The sequence below is a fragment of the Siphateles boraxobius genome, unplaced genomic scaffold (assembly GCF_051911475.1).
Source record: "Siphateles boraxobius isolate OS27281-9 unplaced genomic scaffold, OSU_SipBor_1 46, whole genome shotgun sequence".
Taxonomy (NCBI): domain Eukaryota; kingdom Metazoa; phylum Chordata; class Actinopteri; order Cypriniformes; family Leuciscidae; genus Siphateles; species Siphateles boraxobius.
In genome coordinates this window covers 13,601,468-13,627,472 of record NW_027509097.1, presented here as the reverse complement: position 1 = coordinate 13,627,472, position 26,005 = coordinate 13,601,468, and the positions used below count along the sequence as shown (strand labels likewise).

General features: G+C 37.4%; 1 protein-coding gene across 2 annotated transcripts in view; it reads right to left on the bottom strand.

Annotated features, from left to right (window-relative positions):
* The window catches only part of mpp7a (MAGUK p55 scaffold protein 7a), a 214,547-nt gene that overhangs the window by 36,479 nt on the left and 152,063 nt on the right, over positions 1 to 26,005 (bottom strand). For both annotated transcript variants that reach the window (XM_077200955.1, XM_077200956.1), the window contains exons 7-11: positions 16,662 to 16,743; positions 16,416 to 16,501; positions 16,029 to 16,103; positions 14,104 to 14,300; positions 12,127 to 12,191 (exon numbers count right to left, since the gene is read on the bottom strand). In XM_077200955.1, coding sequence (XP_077057070.1) covers positions 12,127 to 12,191; positions 14,104 to 14,300; positions 16,029 to 16,103; positions 16,416 to 16,501; positions 16,662 to 16,743 — 505 coding nt within the window. The remainder of the gene's footprint in view (positions 1 to 12,126; positions 12,192 to 14,103; positions 14,301 to 16,028; positions 16,104 to 16,415; positions 16,502 to 16,661; positions 16,744 to 26,005) is intronic.

Genomic DNA, 26,005 nt, shown 5'->3' with positions numbered 1-26,005 from the left:
GCTCAAATTATATATATATATATTTTTTTTTTTTTGTGCTCAAATATATAATTTGAGCACTATATATATATATATATATATATATATATAGTGCTCAAATTATATATATATATATATATTTTTTTTTTTGAGCACTAAATCCATATATTACAATGAATAAGGAATAAATTGTATCTTAAAATTTATTAAAATAGAAAATTTTACAAATTTTTTTATATATATATAAACACACACACATATATATATATATATATTTATATTATTATAATATACTGATCCCAGGCTTTTGAATGATGGAAACCCAGATACTATTGTAGCTCTTAAAGTTTGTTCTGCTTACCATGTTCAAAGCAATACAGACATTTTTCTTTTCTCTCACACATATGCACAAACACACGTGCACTGGTTCATCTGAAAACCTTACTGCTGACATACATGAATGGATGGCACACCTGGGATTAAGACTAATACTCCTTGCACGCCTGACACCCCTTCATCCAACTGACACAGGGTAGAGCAGAACTAGCAAAGCATCCGTGTCACAGTCTTACATTACTACCACACCAGGTTCAAATCATAACAGTGAATTACACCGCAGGCAAGACAGAGTACAATGATGGGACTTGTAAGTTTTACTTTTTTAAAGAAGTTTGAAAAAAAATTCTCCTGTTACATGGAATATGTAATGCATGGCAGGGCACGGAAGCTGGAAGGAGCTGTTCAGGGACCAGCCCTTGAGGTTCTTAGGCTGTCAGGAGGAAGAGGAGAGGCTGAGGTCAGAAGGCCGGTAATGAAAGCATGGAAGAAAACAGGACGGCAGCGTTGAAAAGGTTATCCTTATTGAATGACGGAGCTTGATTGAGCTTGGCAGACGGGACTGTACAGCTTTCTACCCACAGGATCGCTTGTGAAATCAAAAGTTAAAATGAGTGGCCAGCGGCTTCGGGTTTACACAAACAGATTAATGTCTACTAGTCACTAGACGAGAGAGAGAGAGAGAGAGAGAGAGAGAGAGAGAGAGAGAGAGAGAGAGAGAGAGAGAGAGAGAGAGAGAGAGAGAGAGAGAGAGAGAGAGAGAGAGAGAGAGAGAGAGAGAGAGAGAGAAACAAAGACAAAGGAGAAGGAAGGAAAGGCTGAATCAATCTGGGCAATATAGACAAAAGCAGCAAACAAGAAACTCAGGGAAACAGGAGGGGAAACAGAGTACAGTTGCCCCAAAAAGACATTATCAAAATCTAACAAAAGAAGATTCTAATTTGGATGCATATAACAAACAATTTATATACGTATACACAATATACCATTCAAAAGGTTGGGGTCAGGAAGTTTTGTTAAATAAATTAGTCTTATTCAGCAAGGCTGCATTAAATTGATCAAAAGTGACTGTTCAGAACATTTTAAATAACATTAATAATGTTACTTCCAATTCAAATAAATGCTTTTCTTTTGAACTTTTTATTCATCAAAGAATCCTGAAAATGCAAGTGCAAATAAAGTTGTTCTAAAATCAATCTGTATAACCGTTTCCAACATTGATAATAATAAGAAATGTTTCTTGAGCAGCAAATCAGCATATTGACACTGAAGACTGAAGTAATGATGCTTTCTTTGACATCACAGGAATAAATTACATTTTAAAATATATTAAAATAGAAAAGTTATTTTAAATTGCAATATTATTTCATTAATACTGTTCTTACAGTATTTTGATAAAATAAATACAGCCTTGCTGAAGATAAAAAAAAAAAACACTAAAAACTTGGGATAAATATCTTTATATCAAAATGTACAAATAAATAACTATATTTACCTTCATAATAATCGAACAGATTCACTGAAATGGAAGAAATAACGGCTTTGGACAAATTAAGGAACGAGAAATGGAATACCTCAAGTGGATGTAGAATGGAGTGATTACAGAACATTAAGCAGGGAGGAGAAATTGCTGTGAACTGAAACCGAAGACCCTTGCAAAAGACAAATAAGTGATTTTTCTACTACAAGATATTTAATACTTGAGGACCCACGGAAATACTGAACGTTTTGCGGCCACTGTATAGAGTTGTCCCTGACGGGCATACTGTACAACAGAACGCACAAGTCTGTGCGGTAACAGATAATGAGAATGCTACGGCACACTCATTTTCCACACACTGACGCTAGAGATGGAAACCAGACTAAGGCCTGACTGAGAGCTGGCCTTCAAACAGCCCAATGTCCAACACACACCACATCAAGAGTCCGCCGGACCTCCACCACAAAGCCTGGAAATAAACCAGTGCCTTTAAATGCAATATGTTGAACATTTACAGAGAGCTATTTAAACTAAAAACACTGCCAACACACAGGAAAATCAGAAAGTACAGCTGCTCAGGGTGGCTATATGAGAAACGAAAGCATATTTGGACCTTTTTTTACAACAGGACTGGGAGAAAACGGATTACTTAGATTTCACTGATATCAGATGGTATGATGATAAGATTCAACAACACTCAGGAATCGCCACAGAAAATAACAATGTCAATCTTAGAGGAAACGTACAAAGCACATGGTCATGACAGAAAAAAGTAAAGACAAAAAAAAACAGACTACACCAAAAGGGGAAGTCAGCAGGCTGATTGATTCGACCACTTATAAAAGAAGATATATGCAAACTAAGCCAGAAGGAAGCTTGACAATGATACTATAGGACATGCAACAGCGTGCAGCCACATGTCAAAAAAGATTCTTATCCGACAGAGCAGACACACAGAGAAGGAGAGGGAGGGAGAAGATTGAGAACTAACAGCACAAGAAACGGTTACAAGAGAATGACACAGAACGGGATATACACACTCTTTTATCATTAATATGAATCAGATATGAGTGAGAGGAGTGCTATGGGACAGAGGACAGACACAAAGCATAATCAAAAAGAGCTCACCAATATGGAGTCCACTTAAATAGGAAGCAAATTCATTGTCCTCTTCAAATTATGAAAGGCAGAAGGAACCAAGACAGATTTATATTAGAGAGAAAGATAGGAACACTACTGCATACTGAAAGATGAGCAGAACAGATTGCCAATTGCAAAAAAGACTGTCAATACAGCTTATAGTAATATAAACAAAACTGACAGTGATTACACTACCGTTCCAAAGTAGGTCTATACAATTTTTACTGTATTTCTGATCAAACAAATACAGCCTTGAGCATAAAAGATCTTTTTCAAAAACATTGAAAAATCTTACCGACAACAAACTTTTGAACAGTAAACAGACAAGCACAAAGGTCATATTTCCTTCATCTATTGATCCTCTACAACTAAACCAGGTGGACAGATCTATTGGCAGGGTTCGCATTCAACATCCACGACTTTCCATGAGGGCCATAAACTTCAGATTTCTTTTGTCTATTAGACACAACACAATGCATTCAATACATACCTTCCAGATGGGGTAAAAGAAGTTAAAACATATTTTGCGTCTCTCACAACAATAAGACTATGAAATACTGGGGGAATATGTTCACAATCACATTCACACGGTCTATCATAGAGAAAGACTAAAATGGGTGGGATTCATTTGAGCACTCATCATTCTAATCTCATTTAAAGTGTAAGCCATAGTTGGTCAGGCACATATGGATGTATTGTGTGCTTGTGAACGTGTGTTTTAGTATACAGTATGAGAGAGATACAGTAGGGTAATGAACTCTTGGCCCCTTTACACACTCTGCTACGCTCCATTAGGCTGTTTTGGACCAATGAATTCTAATCAACCATATCTTCATTGTTCGGGTACTCTATTACCACATACAGGGGTCCCCAGCCAATGATCTAATGGCTATGATATTTCATAGGCGAACCAGAGTTAGTCTTAAAGCTGTACCTTCAATCTCCTCCACTGGGAAAGCAAAGAAAGGAATATAATAAACATAAATAGATTAAAAACAGATCAAGAGAGTGATGGGAGAAGTAAATTAATGGAGGAAGAAGAAACTGACCTACCCCATTCGACTGTCTCATCATCTTATAAAGGAAAAAAATTAAAGGAAAAATAAAGTCATGTGACTAGAAAAGTACACATTACAAACATGATTTGAAATATAAAAAGTTAAATGGACAGTTCAACAAAAAATAGAAATTCTGTCATTTACTTACAATCAAAACATTCCAAACCCGTTTTAATTTTCCTTCTGCTGTTTTAATGAAAGTCAATGGGGTGCAATTTTGCTTTAACATTCTTCAAAATTTCTTCTTTTCCACAATTTAAAGGTTTGGAACGACTTTAGGATGAGTAAATGATCTCTTTCAATTGAACTATGCCTTTAAATGTTGAACAAATGTAAAACTCTGTTTGTATTATATGAAAAGTCTTCAGTATGCCATTAAGTGGTAAACCATTGCTCATAGGAACTCATAGGAAACTGCAGATACAGAACAACTAACAGTTCATAACAGCAGAGAAAGTGTGTATTTGAATGTGCACGTGCATGCCTGAAGACATGGGAACATTTGGAGTCACTTTAAAAGCTTCCTCCAGTTCATGTGGTCTCAATTCTACTAAACAAGCTTAAATCAAAACACACACGAGAAAAAGGGCAGCATCTACACAGCCTGCCATCCACATCCACACAGTCCTGCCAAGAAAGCAATACCATGAAGGATGGAGGGCAGTAAAATCTTTTGTGTGCTATCAGTCAGGAGAATCCTTAGGCATCTTTCGTCTTGTTGGTTTGACCCCAACGAAAAAAAGGGGGATCCAAGGACATTTAAGATTTAGGACAAGAAGTGAAGCAACTAAAACTTAGGATAATATAAAATGGGTAAGATTTACAAAATGAAAATGAATAACTGTCACATCTGTCATAATTACTCGAGACGTATTTCAGATAAAATGGAAACTGTGCGAGGCAAGTGCATGAAGCAGTGACCTTACCTACACCTAGCAAGTTTTTCTAGCCATTGTCAGTAATATATGATCCTTTTTTAATGGCTTTTGGCCACAGAGTTAAAAAAGAAAAAGAAAAAAAGAAAAAACCTACCACAGACTGGACTGCGCAAACTTGGAAACAAGATAATTGAAATGATGCAATTTTTACATGACAGAATAATTCCAAAAAGATAAGATGCCTTTTGCCTCCCAGAATTTATAAATCAATCTAGAACAGATGATTATTACAAGTAAGTAGGGATGGTGAGTGTAGATTAAAGGGGTGCTTAAATTGTTTCCATATCTACAGTTATGACAGAACAATTGGATTGAAATTATATCTGGTCGAATAAACATCTAAAAGGGCACAAACCAAAGCACGTGAAGTCATGAATAGACCAACTGATTCATTGTTTATATACACAGATTTACATCAATCCCGTTGTAGATTTCACATGTTCTGTTTACATCTAATTTGACCAATGTAATATATATCTATTTACATGTGCATTACTGTACATGTACCCCGAACAAAACTGCTCCACATGCAATGTGACAACATTATGATAAGAAGAAGCTTGTGATTAGTGGCCCTGAACACGTTAGGATTATCATATAAATTGCATTTATACCACGGGCTGTTTAAATGCTCGACTCTGATTGGCTGGAAGGTGTGCAGTAAAACCGTTTAATGCACAGGTAGTTCCAGTCAGTTTGATTACAGTTCGAAATGAATCCGCTACTATAATCATTGGTAACCATAGTAACACAGTTACACTTGCAAACGTTTATTTAAGTAGGCTAAATGGATGATTTTTGCATATCGTTAATCGTTTAATTTGTATGGTGAATATGGCAATTTTGAGAAATGGGCCCAGGGCACAAGACGAAATAGAAGACTTGGAGAAGACGTTGCATGTCTAAAAGCGGCACAAAGAATTAACACCGACAGAGCTAGATAAGATCGAAGACGACAAAGATGAGGTCAATACGAAAAAGACGACAAAGATGAGGTCAATACGAAAAAGACAACTAAATGGTTAGTTAACCCTTTCAGTGACTTTTTGCGCCAAAGACAGAAAAATTGTGATTTCGAGACCTACTCTGCTTCTCTTTTAAATGAGACATTGCGGGAGTTTTATGTCTCTGTTCAGTCTACCGCTGGACGCGAATACAGTGTTGCAAGTTTGATGCGTCTCAGAGCAGGTATAAACCGTCACATTACAAAATACAACATTATAAGTGATAAAGACTTCAAGTCAAGCAATGCCATCTTTAAATCAGTTTTAAAGATCTACAGGAAAAATGGAAAAGACACCAGCGTTCATCATCCGCGTATTACTGAGACTGACTTGGAGAAAATTAGAGATGCACCTGCACTCTCCCCTTTCACACCCACAGGACTTGTAAGAAAAGTTTGGTTTGACATACAGCTGTGTTTTGCACGGAGGGGAAGAGAAGGAAACCGTAACCTATCAAAAGAGTCTTTCGTTCTCCGGCAAGACGAGAATGGGAAAGAGTACCTAACCCTGGCGCATAACCCAGAGACAAAAACCCACAAGGATCCCACCGCATCGGATAGGGAAAATTTACGAGGATTTATGTTTGCGAGCCCCGGCGACCCACTTTGTCCCGTGGACAGTTTTAAAAAATATCTGTCAAAGTGTCCAGAAAATGCCGGAGCGTTCTATTTGCATCCGAGACGCATGCCTCTGTGCAAACTCGAGAACACCGAAATGTGGTTCACCAGGGAGCCGATGGGGCTCAACTACCTTGGCAATTGGGACTCTTTCAGTTCTCTGTCTCTCTCTTTTAATAATGAATTTAAATAAATGTGATAATTCATTCAAATAAAAGCAATCCAATGGCTCTACTTTATTTAAAGCGGACGGAGTGCTAGAACTAACGAGCAGTAACTTAAGAAAATAACCTTCATTTTTACACGTCTGTTAAAAAATTACACTGTAAACATCAGTTACAGCTTTAACTTATTTTTAACTTGGCAAACAACCGTGGTATAAGCGGGATAATCCACGGCTAGCCATGCATTAAAAGATTTTAATCCACGACGTCTTCGCCTCTACGTCGTGCATTAAAATCCTTTAATGCATGGCTAGCCGTGGATTATCCCTTACATAAATGTAGATTGTGTAACCAGAATACACATTAATCATGAGAAAGGTAAACATGAGAGGTGAATATGAGACAAGATGTGTTAATCTATTTGTAAACAAAATAAACAGTTATTAACTGACTGGTTAAGGCTCAGGGTTAGTAACCGGAAGGTTGCTGGTTTGACGTGTGTGAAGCACATCCCCATAGTGCCAATGACATCGCATAAAAGTGGAGAAGAAAAAACTAAAAATTAATCTGGTCATGTGACAGTTAATAAAGTTCTTGTGTAAGTCTTAGGTAAGAAGTCATTTAACAGATGTTTTTATCCATGTAGCGTATTGTACGCAAACTGTACTTTCATTAATTGAAAGGACTATTCCTCCAGAGGAGTTTCTGGAGGTGATGGCCCAACGCCACGGCTAGACTTGATCTGGTTTGGGGGAGCGAGCGAAAGTCCCTTGTGGCACTTTTGACGAGCAAATCCTGTCAGGGATAATGGCATAACCTGCTCACTGCCACCCTGCCTTGCGCTGAGGACTACCTCGCATTTAGTGGCAGGCCATTTACGGCAGCACTTCAGGCTGGTGGTTCCGTGCACACGACAACAGTGTTGCAAGCGTACCAGGAGGATCTGCTTAAAGACTTGGATCAGGGACTGTCCGCGAAGCCACTCCGCACCATGCATTTAGACCTCCGGGCTACCAAATAAACTGCCCTTGTCATTGGTTGTTCAATGGCAGAGATCGTGGCCGTGGAGAGGCAACTGTAGTTCAACTTGGCAGACATTAAGGAGAAGAAAAAAAAAAAAAAAAAAAAAAAAAAAAAAACTCCCCATAATGGGCCAGTCTCTTTTTGGCAAGTCTGTGGAGATGGTAGTCAGAAGGTTTAGAGAGGCGAGGGTGCGGTCAGCAGCTTTCAGGGGATACAACCCATGCATGTCTAAAGCCTGTTTTATGCTTCTGCGTCGAATCGACGGCGTACCCCCGCAGACCCCTCTGCGTTGCTGCGAACCCCTCCGCCGTAGCTCGACGTGCACCTCCAAAAAATTGTAACTACGCGTTGAGGCGACGCAGACCACAAGGGCTGTAATTGGTCAGATGCACCGCGATGCAACTCAACCTGACGCAGAACCTTAAAATGGCCACAACGCCGTAGGAGTGACGGCGTAGCTACGCCGTGGAGTTGACGGATAAGCATAATGAGGCCTTAAGCCTTCGCCTAATACCTCTAGCCCTCTGGGGTCCTTCGTTTCAGAGTCACACTCAGGACCTTCGGGTCCAAATGGGCCGAAGGGGTGGGATTCATATTTATTAAAAGAAAATCATCATTTTTTTTTTTACTTGTTTTTTATAATATTTTTTCTTTTCTTTTTTGGTGTTTTGAGATAATTTTATGATTTATAATTAATATTTATGCAATAAATATGACCCATTTTCCCCCCCATTGAATATAATAGAAAATTATAAAAAATATATATATATTTTTATATTTTTTTTAAAGCTGTATTTCATTTTAGAGTCAAGCCTAGACCTCATGAAAGCAATTTTTGAAATGAGATGGATGCCATCTGGTGGACAAACTGAGCATTTTAAAAATGCAAAACACATATGAAATCTGAATTTTTTAGTTTATGTATAAAAGTGTGTTTGTGTGTGTGTGTGTGTGTGTGTGTGTGTGTGTGTGTGTGTGTGTGTGTGTGTGTGTGTGTGTGTGTGGATGTGTCTGTTTTGCACTCTTGATGTTTTATAGATTCACCCCTTCACTGTTGTGTGCTTTTTTTCTGGATCGTGGCTGATTTGTAGATTGTACGCACAAAAAAACTCAGTATTTTCACATTTTTGCCAATTTCCCATTCATTTCCTATGCACGGTCCATTTGGGCCGAAGGTCCTGAGTGTGACAATTTTTTTTACAACCACTTAGATTATTCAAATCCTGTCCCCAATTTTTTTTGATGTTCATATACCAAGTACCAAAAAATTCACAAAATTTCAGACCATTCCGATGAAGCTATGATTTTAAAAAAAAGATTGCAGAGGTGGCGGGATGCTGGGAGTAAGTAATTGAAAGGAAGCGATTTGGTAAACTAGACTGAATCGCTAAGGAGAAGTAACATCCCTCCTCCTTCCCAACATTTGCGATGTAACAGATGGGTATCCCAGATTGAGACGTACACTCGAGTGAAAAGAATTATCGAACAAGAAAAAAAAAAGTAGGGTGGGACTTTGTTAAAGATTGGTTGTTGACTGGATGAGTCCGATCTAAATGAGAGTCCATTATAAGAAAGAGTCAGGGTTTAAGTGGACAAAAAATGACCGGAGAAGGCCAGCATATGTCACCAGATAAGTCTCATTTTATTGGACATCAAGTTATGACATTTTGAAATACTTTTAAATTACATATTTGAAAAAAAAAATGAAAGAGAAACATATGCATGGTTATTATTCATAATAAGATCAAGAAGATGTTTTTAGAAAAAAGATAGGGTGAACTTACATTTTATGCCAACTTCAATTACCTTGCTCAAAGACAATGGTGCTCACTTTTGTAACCAGACCAACCTATATGTGCACATGATTCGACTGTGTGAACAACAATTTTTCCAGTCCTTCATAAGGATTTAATTGATAGACTTAAATTATTTTATTTAATCCATAAAAAAACTATTTCTAGCCTACACATTTTTGCAACAATATACTTTTTTTTTTTTTTTTTTACAAATGTAACAATTAAATTTTTTTTTTTTTAAATTTAAAAATTCTTGTTTTTAAGATTAATTTCCATGACATTCAAATGCTTAAAATTATGATTTTAAATATGATTTGACCGTGGAGACCCTGAAAGTTTTAGTCTCTGTACCTGCCCAGGGGTGTGGGGTTTATAATGGATATGACATACCGTCTCAGCTAGTTGTCATGCTGTTCTGATAAGTAAGGCTTTATTTGACAGCACATGTCTGTAGAGCAAAGCACTAGCGTGTGTTCAGTCATCCAGAGAAAGCCCCTCATCGCTGCTCTTTGAAATATGGGCTAACGTCACCGTACTGGAGGCCAGTGGACAGATGGTCTTACTCTTAAAGTGCACAATCATGTGGTTTCAAATAAACAATTTATTTTTTCCAAGCACACCTATATGCATCTACAACACCTGTATTTGGATTGATATTGTATACGGTCTGCTTCTGGTCAAGTCAGACATGGACACATTAGCTTTCTGTTTTTCTGAATTGAGCATGCGTTTCTGACAAATTTCCATACGTGACGTGATTCAGAAAAATTCTACATATGAAAAGTTGCACAAAAGCAGGACTTTAATATTACTTATGCTTGTTCGTTAAGTGAAAGGTAAAGAGTTTGCGAAGACGACAGTTTCACGACTCCTGTGGTGGTCCTGGAAAACGCATCAATACTGATTAATTCAGTGACACACACATCAACTTTTACTTTTTCTTTGTTTTAAGCAGCCGATGGAGTGACAGAGAAAAATGGGAAAGGTGGGAGGCCAAACATGTGGTATTGGGGATAAGAATCCAGAGTGGCTGTATTATTCAATCAAGTGTGCGTGTAGCTGTACGGATGACGGCAACATGTCGAGAGTGTTGCTGCGGGTCTGTCTCGTGGTGAGTCTTAAGTGCACCCATGTGTAGAGAGTAACCCAGCAGAGCTCCATAAAGACCCCTGATGTCAGTCGGAGGGAGAGATTAGAGCTGTGGCGTACAAACACACGCACACATACAATAGTCAAATGTGAGAGATTAATGGAAAGCAGGAGAGGAAGCTTATGTCCAGGCGTTTATTAATGCACATGTACATGAATACCAATGTGTGCACATATCTGTCTGGCACCAATCAGGGGAGTCTAGGCTTCCTGTCTGCATTCACTTCACCTTGCACTTCCCACCCTCTCATCTAATCTTTTCCGGTTGCTGTTCCTTCTATTCATTTTTTTAAGCCACTGTCTCGTCACAGCATCTGCATTGCATGGGCCTCTCTCATACGACAGTTCAAAAATCATTTCTGCTGTAGTCCAGGAACAAAAGGATGAGTGTGTGCAGGGCTCAACAATACGGTGTCTAGCCTGAGGTCAGTGAGAGAGAGTTTTGGGCATTACTGGAAATTTTACATTCAGTGATCTTGTACAACCATGTTTTAAACCAGTGATTCTCAACCTGTTTGACACTAAGGCCCCTGTTGTCTAACACATTATTTGATATTTCTACTGTAATAATTTAAAAAAAGTTAGAAAACAAGCAGTCTAAGCTGTGGAGGCACTGGTACAGCTGTCTTTTTAAAATGCCTATTTAATTATTGTTTCTTTTTATTTGGGGTGTGTGTGTCTTGTATCTATATTGGACCACGAATCCAGAATAAAGTTGAATTAAATTGAATTGAAGCAGTTTTGTCACCATTAACAGAAACCGAGTATTGATGTATTGAAATCAATTCAATTTTGTGACTTCAGAGATTTCAAGATTCTTCAAAAAAAATGTTTTTTTTACTTTAGAGTTTGATTATCTTAATATATTATTAATAATTTATTTATTAAAATGCTTTTAAGTCATTCTTTGGTCTCTGTGAAAGTTTTTTCCATAGTGGGCCTCATCCCCCTGGCTGAGGACCACTGTTCAGTTTCTGTGATTTAATCAAAACTCTTTAATTTTTTTAACGGTTTACAAATTATGATTAGTCACCAAGATCACGTTATCTAGTTGACTAACATGGGTGAGGTTTGTCAATTGCAAAAATTATTTGTAACCATCTTGAAAGTACCATTAAAAATGTGAAACGACAAACCAAAGAGTTTGTGATGTTTTGCATCATCACTTTCCAGTAAAAGTGTTTGAATGTTACATTATATGTACATAATTTCCAGTTTTGTAGAGAAAAACACACTTTTATAAAGTGAAATGATGTTAAGTACACTTAAATTTAAATGTAAAAATACAAACATTTCTACTAAATATATATATATGTATATATAATTATTTTTATAGTGGGGCCACAGCTAAATGGCCCAACTGAGCCAGTAGGGGGAAAAAAACATTGTTGAGCTCTGGTGTGTGTATGTGTTTCAGTGGTTGTTTTGAGTGTGGTCCTTACAAAATCTTTTGCTGGGGGTCCTCTGAAGAGTAGTGATGGTTGTGGGTTTCCAGCCTGCAAACCTCCTGAAGGAAGTGAGAGAGAAAGATAAAGATCTATAGATAGTAGTAAACAGATACATTCACAGAGTCAGTGTTTGGGACTGACATTTGTTTTTACTGATATATCTGCAAGTGAGAAGCAATCACACATCAAATCTAAATCAACCTACAACAGCATGTAAAGGAGTCTGTTTGGTCTTTGAATATCATGTATTACTCTCATTTACAACCAAATCCACTGCTGCCAACTCTCCTGCATTCAGCGTGAGACACACGCAATTGAAACTTTTCGCTCTTACGCCACACATCCATTTTCTCACGGAGAGAAAAATTGCGAAGAAAAGAGGACACTGACAGACAAGACATAGCAGGTTACTTTTGATATGAAAAAAATTCTCAGCTCTCAGATTCTGTCAATTTTATTACGAAATTCAGACAATAAATACCACGCTAGTAAATGTGACGTGACAGACCGCTGTAGCACGTGAACCGATCATCTGTTACTTTTTATTTAAAGACTAGTACAACTTACCAAAAGATATGCCTCATAACCTTACATTTACCTCAGGAAAGCCATTTAATGAACATAGCACATTAGTCGACTACAAAAAAAAGTGTAGTCAGTGTTTTGCTAAATATGTGCTCTATATGACATATTTGTTATATTTTTAACTTATTAAAGGTAAATATAATACGGTTTGTTAACTTATTAAAGGTAAATATAATATGGTTTGTTATAATAACAATTATTCAATGACATTAGTAATTTTACGTAATACTTTTAATAATATCAGTTGATAGGGCTCACTGTACGTTTACACCATTAGGCGAGATTTTTTTATATTGAGAAAAATAAACATGCATCTACTGTACCTAATATTTCTCCAAATGAGTCAATATTGAATCAAAATCGGAATCAAATCACAATAATTTAATTGAAACCGTGAAATTTGTGTCAAGCAATAAAAAAAACAGTAACCTACCAGTCATTGTAGCATGTAAACACTGTAACGTTACTAAACTTAATAAAATTCTGTTTAGTTAGCAAATGCTTTGACAATCACAATTTTTTTTTACATCCCTCTGTGTTTTTAAACCTAACTTAATGATTGGTAATTTTAGCACTACAAACCTGACTGACAATAAGCGTAGCTGTACAGAGACATGCAGTAAAACCATCAGATTTCACAGCTGTATGGGGATTACACTTAACTACAATGCAGAGCTACCTGCTTAAGTATCCATTAGTGAGTATGCGTGTGTGTGTTAGAGAGAGAGAGAGAGAGAGGGGAGGGAGAGAGAAAGAGAGAGAGAGAGAGAGAGAGAGAGAGAGAGAGAGAGAGAGAGAGAGAGAGAGAGAGAGAGAGAGAAAATGATCAGCCAGAAACAGCACTTGCTACTGTACATCTGACAGGTTCAAAAATATGTTTGACTATTGAAAGTAGCTTTCTTCAAGAGAAACAGAGCAAAGGAACTATTTCCTAAGGCAGCACACATATGCATGCACATCAGAGTCCACTTTACGAAAAAGAAAGCCACTGGTGTGCCATTTTTCCGTGCGTGAACGTCCAAAGTGGATGTGAACCAGTGCTATCATTGTCTGTCATTACTCATTCCAGCCCAGACAGCCACGGAAATCCAAAGTATTTTGGCTGAGCCGACTTGCACAAAAAGGAAAAAAAAAATATATGAGGAATACAAAAAAGTCAGAAAAGTCATTCCTTTCATAGTAGGGAGTGAAAGTCAGGTTGTAATGGAGTGGAAGATGTCTGGAATGATCGAGAGACAGAGAGATGGATGCATGAAAGGTGAATATGATATATGAGGGGGCTGGACAGGGGGCGGACAAGATGATGGAGTCAAGGAGTGCTGTTGAATTTAAAACTGGTGATAGTGGGAGGAAATGAGCAGGGAAGAGAGAAAAGCATTGGCTAACCTCTCCTGTAAGTGTTTTGAAGGGATGAGTCCAGCGCGCGGGTTGCCATCGCCCTCGAGTTTGGCCTGCCACCAGGTGGCATCATCCTGGCTCATAACCTGCAAGATATCTCCCATCCTGAACGCCAAGCCTGCCTCCTTGCAAGGAATCGCCTTATCGTCAGCTGGATTGAAGTCAAAAAGCGCCTTTACAAACATCTGAAGAGCAAGAGAGAGAGAGAAGCAGCTTCAAAACTAACATTAAATGGATTAAAATGAAATGAGAGAAAGATGAAATTCAAATCACATCTGCTCCATCCCTCTCTGTAAATAATGACCAAATCAAGGTGTATTTTTGGATAGCAGACAGGCTTAATTTCCACACATACACATGTCAAATCTTCTTGGAAATGCTATGAGATTCTCATTAGCGCTTTTCTAAAGGAGATCATGAGGTGTTTGGAGGATTGGAGTGATTGAGCAGACGTATCAAATCAATAAAAAAGACAAATAAGAAAATAAAGGGTTACTGAGAGCAAACGGAGACAGCAAAGTCCCCAAAGCACAGAGCAGTGGCTTGTGTTGATTTAGAGAGCTGCATGTGCCATACAGAAAAATGATGTTACAGGGGAGAACGTTCCCCACAAACTCACCAATACATCCTGAGGGAACGCTTCATCTCTCTGTCTTGCACTCCATCATTTTTTTATCCCTCTTACACATGTGCAGCCAATTAGCAGCACTTCAACATATTCATTACACGTGCGGAAAACAGTAAACTATTGTCACTGGAGGATAACACACATGTGGGTTATGACTGAATTTAAAACTGAAACATATTTAAACCATTACAGCACAGTAAAACTAATAGAATAAACCTGCAAAGAGTTTGGGGTCAATAAGTTTTTTTTTTTTAAATAAATTAATTTAGCAAGGATTACATTTTTAATTTACAAAAAAAAAAAGATATCTACTTATTTAAAATCAATGCTGTTTTTTCAACTTTCTATATATCAAAAATGTATATTTGTTACAAAAATAAGACAAGACAAATAAGACAAAAAAAAAAGTATTTGACCAAAAAAAAAAAAAAAAAAAAAAAAACAGCACACTGAAGACTGGAGTAATGAAGCTGAAAATGATCAACTTTGACATCATAAATAAATAACATTTTGAAATGTATTAAAATAAGAAAAAATATATTTTATATTGTAATAATATTACTGTTTTACTCTTCTTCTTTTCTTTGAAATTAAATAAATGCAGCCTTGATGAGAGTAAGAGACAATTACAGAAAACAATTTACAGACCCCGATCTCTGCAACTTAGAATCATTAAATGTATTTAGGGAACATTTTAGGCACATTCCTAATGTATTTAGGGAACATTTTAGGCACATTCCTAATGTCAACGTATGCCAGTTTGACTGAAATTTAAGTCAGAACTGGATTTATTCCTCATAGATAGGACACAATCCCAGAATCCATTGCAAAGCTCTGCTAAAACCTATAGACCTACTATCACCAACATAATAAAAAAATGTGCTATTTCACCAAATATTTTTGTTAGTGGTTTATGTTTTTTGTTTATTAGTATAAAGTCTTTAGCTTAGCTCATATCCGAACTCAATTCTATAGGAATCATTTAAGTTTTTGTGTAAAATGCATGTGTAGAGCATTGAAAATCAGTCATTATTGAGGTTTCATGTAGCTCACTTGGTTTAGGAACAGATTGACATAGGCGGTTTGTAAGCTAGACAGGAGCAGAGAGGTTTAGTGTAAATCATTTGTGTTGAAGATGGATGGGAACAAAAGTTCATCTATCAAGCCAGCAGCCCATAGTACATATACAGAGAACCCCTCTCCACCATCTGAGTAGATCATCACATAGCCATCTCTTTTTCTTAAACTGTCATGTCTGATCGGAAGCAATGTTGATGAATTGTACCTTGGGCTCCTTGCTTTGTGCCTCCTCTTTGATGCCTGGGACCACTTTAAATGTGATGGCACCTTGTGACTGAGACTGTAAACAGAGCAGAATCAACAAAAAGACACGATCAACAACCTTTTTAGTAAATGAAATGAACAACGTGCACTGGTGCATTCCTTTTGTCTTATTATTTTTTACAATAACTTTCTCTTGCTAAAACATTTTATAATTTCTTCTGCAATAGCTAGGAGGAAAATAACATTAGATTTTTAGCTTATAATGTTTCACACATTAACGGTCCAAACAATTCCCACGGGATAAAACCACGTTTTTCTGTTATATTACAAACTGTTAAACATGCTGTTAATGGCATTTCTAGTTGTCTCTTCACAAACGCACACATACCAGGATGCGGATTATTTCCTCTGGTTTTTTGTCATCAACAGTGATACCATTAACCTCTTTCAGCTCGTCTCCGACATGTATCAGCCCTGGATGCAACAAAGAGCAGTGGGTAACAAGAGAAGTTAAGAAGAGACCACAGTTTATTCAGTGTAATAAACCATCTCAGGCTGTGTGTAAACAAACTAAACATCTGGGTATTGTCAGGGTACATTTGTGTAGCAAGAGAAGAGGCGCATTAGTGCTCACCACTTCTGTCTGCTGCCCCGCCCCTCATGATGCGTGCCACTATGATCGCTCCAGTGCGCTCATCTTTCTTTATGGTGGCACCCTGTTACACACATACAAAGAGTCAACACTTGCTTAAAGTAAACACATACAGTACTTAACAGTGACCAGGTGGATACAAACATTAAAGTAAAAAAAAAAAAAATTGGTTTAATTGGAGTATAAATGTCTATTAGAATATTAAACTATTCATAGAGAGTCACTTGTCTCATTCGTATATACATGAGTGTTTTTGAAAAAAAACTATGGTAGTTAAATTAATGTTTTAATAACTCACCGGTGAAGTTGCATCCAAATTCGCCTTCTTATAGGCTACTACACCGGTACACCCTAAAAGTATGTACTCTTTATGAAGAAAGTACATACTTTTAAGATTGCAGCAGAAGAGTAGGCAAGCTTTCGGACATACTACTTCGTCATAATTGCATCTTTAATGGACCGCTCTCGGTCACTTAGTTAGGTGCATCCTGTCACCGTTTAAACTGTCCTGACATTCATCTTGTCACAGATATCCTCCACATTTCATTTCATTTCCTACTGTATTGGAGATCAATATCACATTGATCTGCCAGTCGTGGGTTTTTCATACAGAGAACTCTCTTCATGAACTCTCCTCATGTCTCCTTCCATGTATGATAATGATATATTTAAAAGTTAATGACAAAATGTATCTTTACAAAAGTTCACAATGTCATTGCAAGATGAAATCTAATGTGGATAACATTGAACAAATGTTCTTTCCTCAGATTAAATACTGACTATTAATCCTTCAAATCCCTTTATCGGAATCGTCGGGTCTCGCACATCCACCATGTTTGTAGTTTTTAAACACTTTGTATTTGTGTTTGCAGTTCTAATCGAATCCTCATCCAATGCGCAATGGGTTCTGGGCAATACCAAAAAATAGAGTGCGCAAAAATTCAAATTTCTATTCTATTCAAATTCTAATCGGAAATAGTAGAATATCCAGGTATCTTTGGAATACTCATTTCAACCTACCGATTTGGAACACACTAATTCTAATTTCAAATACTATTTAGGATGGATAGTACACGAATGAATCAGTGTTCAAATCAAAACAAACCGGTTAAATTAATGATTCAACGAGTCACTGTTAAGACAGTCATGTGTTTCATTCCTGAATTAATCAGTGTTTTATATGAATCAGATAAATGAATGATTCAATGAGTCACTAATGAAGACAGTCACACGTTTCATTCCTGAATGAATTAGTGTGTATGAACGCATCAGTTGAACGAATGATTCAATGACTAACTCCAAAACAATCAATTGCCACCAATTACTGGCATAACTATGTAGAAAGACTTTGTGAAAAATCCCCAGTCTGTCCACACAAAATCAGACAAGCAGAATGATACAAACAGTGAAGAGGTCCAGTATACAACATGGCCACTCAAACATAAAATATGTGTGCATATTTTTTTGCGCTTTTGTGCTCTACTGTGAACTGAAGTATGGCTAGATACATGCAACAGCTTAATGGCTTAAATGGACTGCTATGACTGCCAAAACAGGAATGCAAAACCACCAGCTATCCATGGCAATGGTCTGCCAACAATATGCCAGCCCTGTGTGTCCTCCTGCCGCCATACATACCCATACGCTACTGTAACGGAGACATACGTGGCCAGACACCCCCAGCATGGGCTGTCACCACACACACACACAAACACAGCGAAATTAGACAGCGAGACTAAGACAGCAAGATTCCTAGCAGGGAGCAGGGCCATTTACACACAGAAAAACATGTCAGACAGTTTGAGCTTTAGTCTGCCTTTTATTTCACCCTCTGTTTTCTGCATCAGTGGCTCGGAGGCGGTTATTATTCCTAAAGCATCCGTGACAGTGGATGAAGGTGTGGAGTTGTTCCTCTAGTGTGCGTGCGTTTAAAAACCTATTAGGGTTTTTACCTCACCTCATTTCAATTGTCTGAAAGAGGTGAAATATCGGCCTTGACGAAAGTTGTTCCAATAGCATATCAATAAGATGCTCAAAAAAAACTCTTCTATCTGCATTACCTCAGTAAGACCAATTATATGCTGTCAAAGTCATTTTGATGACTTGGTCTCATGTAATGATTTTGCAATGTCATTATCATGGCTAATACATTAGCTCAAGGTTGTCGTCTGATGTGTTAAACACAGCTTCTATGATGGAAAGTGCAACCGTTTGTCAAAGCTCCTTTCAGAAGTCTGTGAATATTTCCTGTTGAACAAATAATTGGACCAATTTGGTGACCTGGAAGAACAAGGCGGCGATTGGCCCGGAGCTTTAGTTGGTGACAGAAACCAGTGATCAGCTTAGCTGTTACATCTCAGCATGAGATAAAGCAGTGGTGTTAATGACACACATTAGGGAGACAGAGAGAAAGGGAGTAAAGAAAGAGAATTAGACCACTGATGTACCATTTAATTTAGTTAAATTTGATAAAGTGAATGATAGAACCTTTCCAAAACCTTTTTGTTATATCAAAACAATAATGATTTCACTAGAATATCACTGAACATACTGAACTGTCCTGTTTAATCGAGTGTGGAAGCCAATGTGTTGAAACAGATAATTATTATTTCACATCAATACATCACAACACACTCAACAATCAAAACAATTGCTCATTGTGCAAGTCTTGAATATACATAAACTCTTTGTTCAGTTACCAAACCAAAAACAAAACTACAAAAACAAAACAATTTGACCAAACAAGAGTGATGCGCATTAAAGCAAATCATTTTTTCTTTGCCATTTAAGCTTGCAAATGACTGAAGTTTGTTTCTCTCTTGGTGTGAGAGCATGAGCTGACATTATTCAGATGCAGGTTTAGCCTGAGACAAACATCACTGCCTCAGACATGATGGACTTCCTCCAATCACACATAATGCTGAGACAGCCATGCTTCGCTAGGTTGACTAACCAAACATGCACAATTTACCCATCAGGAACTCCACCTCTGTTAGTCATCCTCACAATCCAGCTCACACGATCCTCATGAGTGCAACTTCATTCTCACAGTAAGGTCACTTGTAATAGGCAGCCGGAGGAAATGAGCAGGTTCTTTGAGCATTTTCAAGGTTTCCTTATTTCCTCCTGTTTCTGAGGTCTGCCCATTAAAACACACTCTATAAATAGACTTTAATGAAAATTTTTCCTCTGACCGATGAGAGGGAGAGAAGGCAGAAACTGAGATGGAAGAAAAATTAAGTAAGTTACAATAAGAGGCCGTGGCTCCCTAAATTACTCATCAGTAACGTAACCCCCGGCTGCCTGTTGTGGAGGTGATCAGCTCCATATGCTGAGACTCTTAGCACATAAATGCTTATGACTGTTATTATAAGGCCAGCCAAAAGTGGATGGTTTAATCTGTGCAGAGCTCAGACGGACAGCAGTCATTTTTTTAGGACAGTGGTTCCCAAACTTTTTATAGTGATGTACCCTCTGAGGCATTTACCATCCTTCTGCATACCCCCTCTCTTCCATTTAGACTGCAGTCACAACTTTTCCATTAAGGGTATTTGACCCCCTTAAAGTGATTTACAGTTGCATTTTTTTACCTTTATAAAGTCAAAGTTTTTCTAACCCTATTAAGTTGTAGGTTTCATGTTTTATATCATTCTTAAAATTCCATACATTTTATTATTAATATAATAAGGTAAATGATGGTAAAACTAAGTGATATTTTTAAATATTAAACTAAAACTGCTAGTAGGTGGCGGTAATTCACTGTCTTAATGAGTGAGTCATTCATTCAGTAATAAAGCAAGTGGCTGTATTTATGAATGAGTCATTAATAACAGACTTGGAGTCTTAAATTGACCTCTATGCACAGTGTGTTTCTATATTCCTTCTTCATGCTAGTAAGTGCTAACACCCCACTTTTAAAGGTACATTGTTTGATAGTAATGTAGCGGGGTTTGCTGAGATTTGCTGTCACGCATACCCCAGTTTGGAAACCACTGCATTAGGAGATAGTTCATCCATTGACAGTTTGACAGACGCCAAAATCAAACACACAACAAAAGGACACCACCTCCCCTGACTGTGTGATGACATCAACTGCTCACATGTACTCTTACTCTCCCGACAGAGACATTAGATGAAGTTGATTGATTACCTTTGCTTCTGTACAAACACAAAAGACAATCTACAAGGTCAATAAACTTAAAAAAGATGTTGTGGGTGTATTTGTACATACCAATGGGTTAAGGGGTATGCCTAGTTGGCATGGCCTGGTTGCTATACCATTCTGCTGCCAAAATACACACTTTCTTTCTTCAAAACAATTAGTTGTATAGTTTTATAATTTAATTATTAGTGTTATATTCCATACCGTTCAAAAATGTAGGTTTGGTAAGATTTTAAGAGGACCTATTTTGCTTTACATTTTCAATTGTCTTTCGTGTGTAATATTGCTGTTTGAGCATGAATAAGGTATGCAAATTTACAAAGCACAAAGTCCACTCTAAAGAGAGTTCTTCTCAATATCAGTAAGCACTGTTTCTGAATTCCCTGAAACATTTGATACTAGTCTTGAGTTTTCTTCTGGAAACGCATCGCAATATTCCTCATTTAAATTATTCCCGCCCAAGGCATACGTAGAATAGGGGAGTTGCGAATACCTCGCCGAGTTGCGTTAGAAGTGCGTTGAAACTCGCAATTTGGGTAAGTGCATATATACACTACCGTTCAAAACTTTGGGGTCAATACGATTAAAAAAAAAAAAGAAATCAATACCTTTCTTCAGAAAGGATGCATTAAATTGATCAAAAGTGACAGTAAAGACATTTATAATAATGCAAAATATTTCTTTTTTTAATTAAATGCTTTTCTCTTGAACTTTCAAAGAATCCTGAAAAAAAATATGAAGCAGCACAACTGTTTTCAACTGTGATAATAATCATAAATGATTCTTGAGCATCAAATAATCATATTAGAATGATTTCTGAAGTATCATGTGACACTGAAGACTGGAGTAATGATGCTGAAAATTCAGTTTTGATCACAGGAATAAATTTCACTTATATACTATATATTCAAATTGAAAACAGCTGTTTTACATTGAAATAATATTTCACAATATTACTGAGTTTGTTTTGTATTTTTAATATAATAAATGCAGCCTTGGTGAGCAGAAGAGACTTTTTTAAAAACATTAAAAATCGTACCGACCCGGAACTTTTGAACGGTAGGGTATATATTACATTTATGTAGAGAAATTGCAAAGTGCAAGACATGTGCAATGAGCAATGGCAATGGCCATTATGGCCTTAAGCAATGGCCAATAGCCATGTTTCCATCCAAAGTTGTGAAGCTAACTAAACTTATACGCAAAAATGGAATATCACAAAGAATTTGTGAATAAAGCGCAGTTTCAATTCAGTTAGACGAAGTTAGTCACTTCCTGATAAACTGACGCTAAATATCACAAAGAAAAATGGAAGTTGCTGCAGTAGGAGAAGGCTCAATTGAGCGCAGACTCAAGTTTTTAATGCACTTTATTAGAATTTATGTGCATTTTTCCATTTTCATCCAGTGTTTTTTTATGCAATATCCCAAAATGCGCATAAAAATAAGTGAATGGAAACATAGCCATAAAAATAATGTATTGAGTAATATAGACCTCCTTGGTGCGTATGAATATAATAAGCTTTCTCGAACACACTATGACATAACTTTTTCAAACGTCATTACAATAAAAGTCTGAAGTTCAAATCATTTTAGCCATATCTAAGCTCTAGCCATCAAGACGGACCTGAAAAAACAAATACAAAAGGAGTGTTTGACACAAAGTCATTTAAAATGGCGTGAAAACGAACAACAATACACACACTCATCAAGTCACTTAATAAATTAACAAATTACCAAGAACCACCTGGCTGTGTTTGCTGCAGATTTGGCAGTGGAAAAATCTGGGGAGGAAATGACAGCAAAAAGAACAGCATCGAGGTCATTTAAACACAATTAGCCACAATTATCACTGCTGACTTGTATCTTCTGCCTACTGGTTTACTCGCAGGTGGCATGAGTTAAACAGGGCTATTAAACTTCCAATTATAAACACACACACAAACACATAGTGAGACTCAAAACAAACATTAAGTGTGTGATGTTCCACTCCCTCTATAAAGACTGTTATACTAACCCTTCAATGACCTGCTCAGTAAACACTCAAAATGTTGCTTTAACCCTGCTGCATTACAGTTCTATCATTAACAAGTATTTTGCTGAAAAAGGAAAATTGGGTCTCATTACGGTAATAAGGCTGAGGAATGCCAGCATATAGGCTGAAAACAGGACAGGCGTGAAACGCATGGAAAGAAGAAAGAATGACAGGAAGGTAAATGGGAATGTGTGGAGGTAAAAGGGGAATGAGCGGAAGAAGGAAGTTGAGGCCTGGGATAAAACGCTGGATACCATCTTAAATGTCTCCTGCAGGATAACCCTAAAAGCTAGACATGGCCATTTTATATCCTATGAGAAAACACACTGCTGAGCAGGTTTACAGCATCAAGTCATTTTTCCGTCCAGGCTGAAACCAAAATACTGCACTAAAAATTGCAGCTATTCACAACCAATTTTAATTTGTAATATTATTTGATATAGATTTTTGGACTAATAAGATTCATCAGTGAGTGGGGCAACCGAGTGCAATGACTCAAGTCAACACAATTACTTGCTTCTGGATCGCTGGTGCTTTGGCCAAAAACTTCTATGTTTATTCAAAAGTATAAAAGAATGAAAATCTGTGTGTGTCTGTGGTTTCACTGTCTGGTGCCTAACTTCCATAGGATGCATTTTAAGTGTTGCCGGAGTTCGCTGTATCACCCCACTAAGGAAACATCACTTTCAGAAGTCAGATCTTGTTCCTTCACCTACATGAGGAAATGCCTTCTCAAGACGAGCAGACCTCACTGCACAAAGAGCACAGTGTGCGCTCGAGCACCTCCCGTACGCTCTGTAACAGGATATAGACACAGAAACATGGACACTTGGGAAAATCAGAGCAGACTATGCAGAGGAAGGAATGAAAGATTAGAAGAACAGCAAAAGGTGAGGAGAGAGGCTTTACACTTACATTTGTCACTTACCAGTGACAAACTCCCTAATAAATCTGCATTTAAAATGTTTTCCTATCAAATAAATGAACAAATAACATTGAAAACACACACAAAAAAGTATTCTGTTAACAAGACTGTAGATTATGGAACGGAAAATTTGCTTGGCCATTATTTCAGTCCATCACTGATCCCAGGTAACGTGGGAGATGAGTGACATTAGCTCTCAGGTCAACATAACGCTCTGACGGTGCATGTTAGGCTCTCTATCCTCAATGTCACACTGGAGAGAACTTTTTTTATTCCACTCTGAGCCATGATGTATTTCTCCTGTGTACACAGATGCATCTCAAAAGCGCTAACATGTGTGCTCCTGTCTTTCTCCATAATCTAATTTGAGCCTCAATTATTTCTAGAAAGTGACATTACCGTAGTGCTTGGTTTTTCACTGCTAACGCAAACCTTATAATCTTCTGTTTGCTTCAAAAGAAAAGGAAGAACAGGAAGAATCAAACAGATGTCAAAATATACAAAAAAACATTTCTAATGAAGGCACTTGAGAGGAAACATTAATGAAGCCTTGTGTCAACCAATGAGAGATCACAGAGGAAATGAGAACAGCGTGAACTTCTATAGTACAGAATGTCTGCTGGCTGTGCTTGCGTTCCAAGGCTCAACATGACAAATCTAAGCACTGACATTCAAAAAAATTTTTTTCCAAAGTAGCAAGTCTTGTTTTGGCTGCACGGTTTCTGAGTTTTGGTCCTTTGTTCATGGCAGTGAAATCCATACAATGGTAGTCAATAGCAATAAACCAAAAGAAAGAAAGAAGCCAAACAAAGTGTTCTAGGACATTCCGTATGCTTCATTGACATTGTCCTGGGATACTGAAACTGCAATGAGAATCACACAAACTCAGGTGGTCATATGCCTTACAAAACCTGAACTCCACAAGAACACTCAAATGACCAGCTTTATGCTGGAACTGAACATAGAAAATCTAAGTTGTTAAGAAATTCGTAAGAACATTCCTAAATTTAAAAAAATGTGTTCTTAAAGGCCGCCTGAAATCAAAATTTAAGTTTTTTAGCTTTTAGTATGAATAAGTTAGGCTTAAAGGTGCTGTATGTAACTTTTTCACTCTATTGAAAGATACAAATACCATAATATGTTTGCATATATTGAGGAAGCATGCTAAGTTCATATACTAGTTTCTCTAAAAAACACTTCTAATGCCAGTTATTTTACTTTGAAATGTATGTTTCCAGGCTGGAATGTTTGTTTTTGTTTTGGTCTGTGATGCCAATTTGCATTGTCCATTGCGCTCGTTCCTGTTGCGTGAGCTCAAACTGGCAACCTGTGTGAGCACTGTCCAGTCTGAGGAGCAGGTGGCGGGAGAATTAATCGATCTCCGATATTTAGAATTTTGACTGCAGTAACTATTTTGAGTCATTGTTATTTTTACAGACTGCACCTTTGAGGTTAATATTAAGCTGGTGTGTTCCAAACCAATGACAAAATTTGCATTTAGGAGATATAAGCATTCAAAACTTAGTCTCTCACTTCCGCTAAAATGGATCACGATTTTTTTATGACGTCACCATGGACTTCAGCTTCTCATCACATCTTCTGTCCAATCAAACGCTCTCTAGAATGTGTCCTGCCCCATGCTATAAATACCACCACCTGGCCAAAGCGACCATCACCATCGTTGAAACGTCGCGGAGCAATATGGGTTTTTGCCAGGGTCGATATTGTCCCCACCACTTTTTGAAACAACTTGCGCCACGGATGTACCCAATACAAATAAATAAAAACATCTACAGTTAACTAGCAGGGCATTCATTTAGTTTGTTTGTCAAATAAGAGGCATTCTAGCACTGAAATGTGTTGTTTTTTAAATCAAGCTGCTGAGCTTGTTGCCGCTGCTATCCGTGGCATGGATACAGTGTTCTCTTGTGGCTGCCGTTGCGGAGACTCTCTATTTGTTCCGGTGAAATCACAAAACAAAAAGCACACAAACATGTCCCTGCTTGATATACAACCACTGATAAACATATTCGGTTTTGATGAGGAAAAAAAACTACACGAGTATAGATTAGAACCCAGAACCCTGACATGCTTGCCAAAAGTTCATTCACTGTAGACCATTAAAGATGAACTGAACTGAAAAAAAATCAACGTTGATAACATGTTGTTTATGACAATTAAAAGTAATTTACATTAAAAAATTTA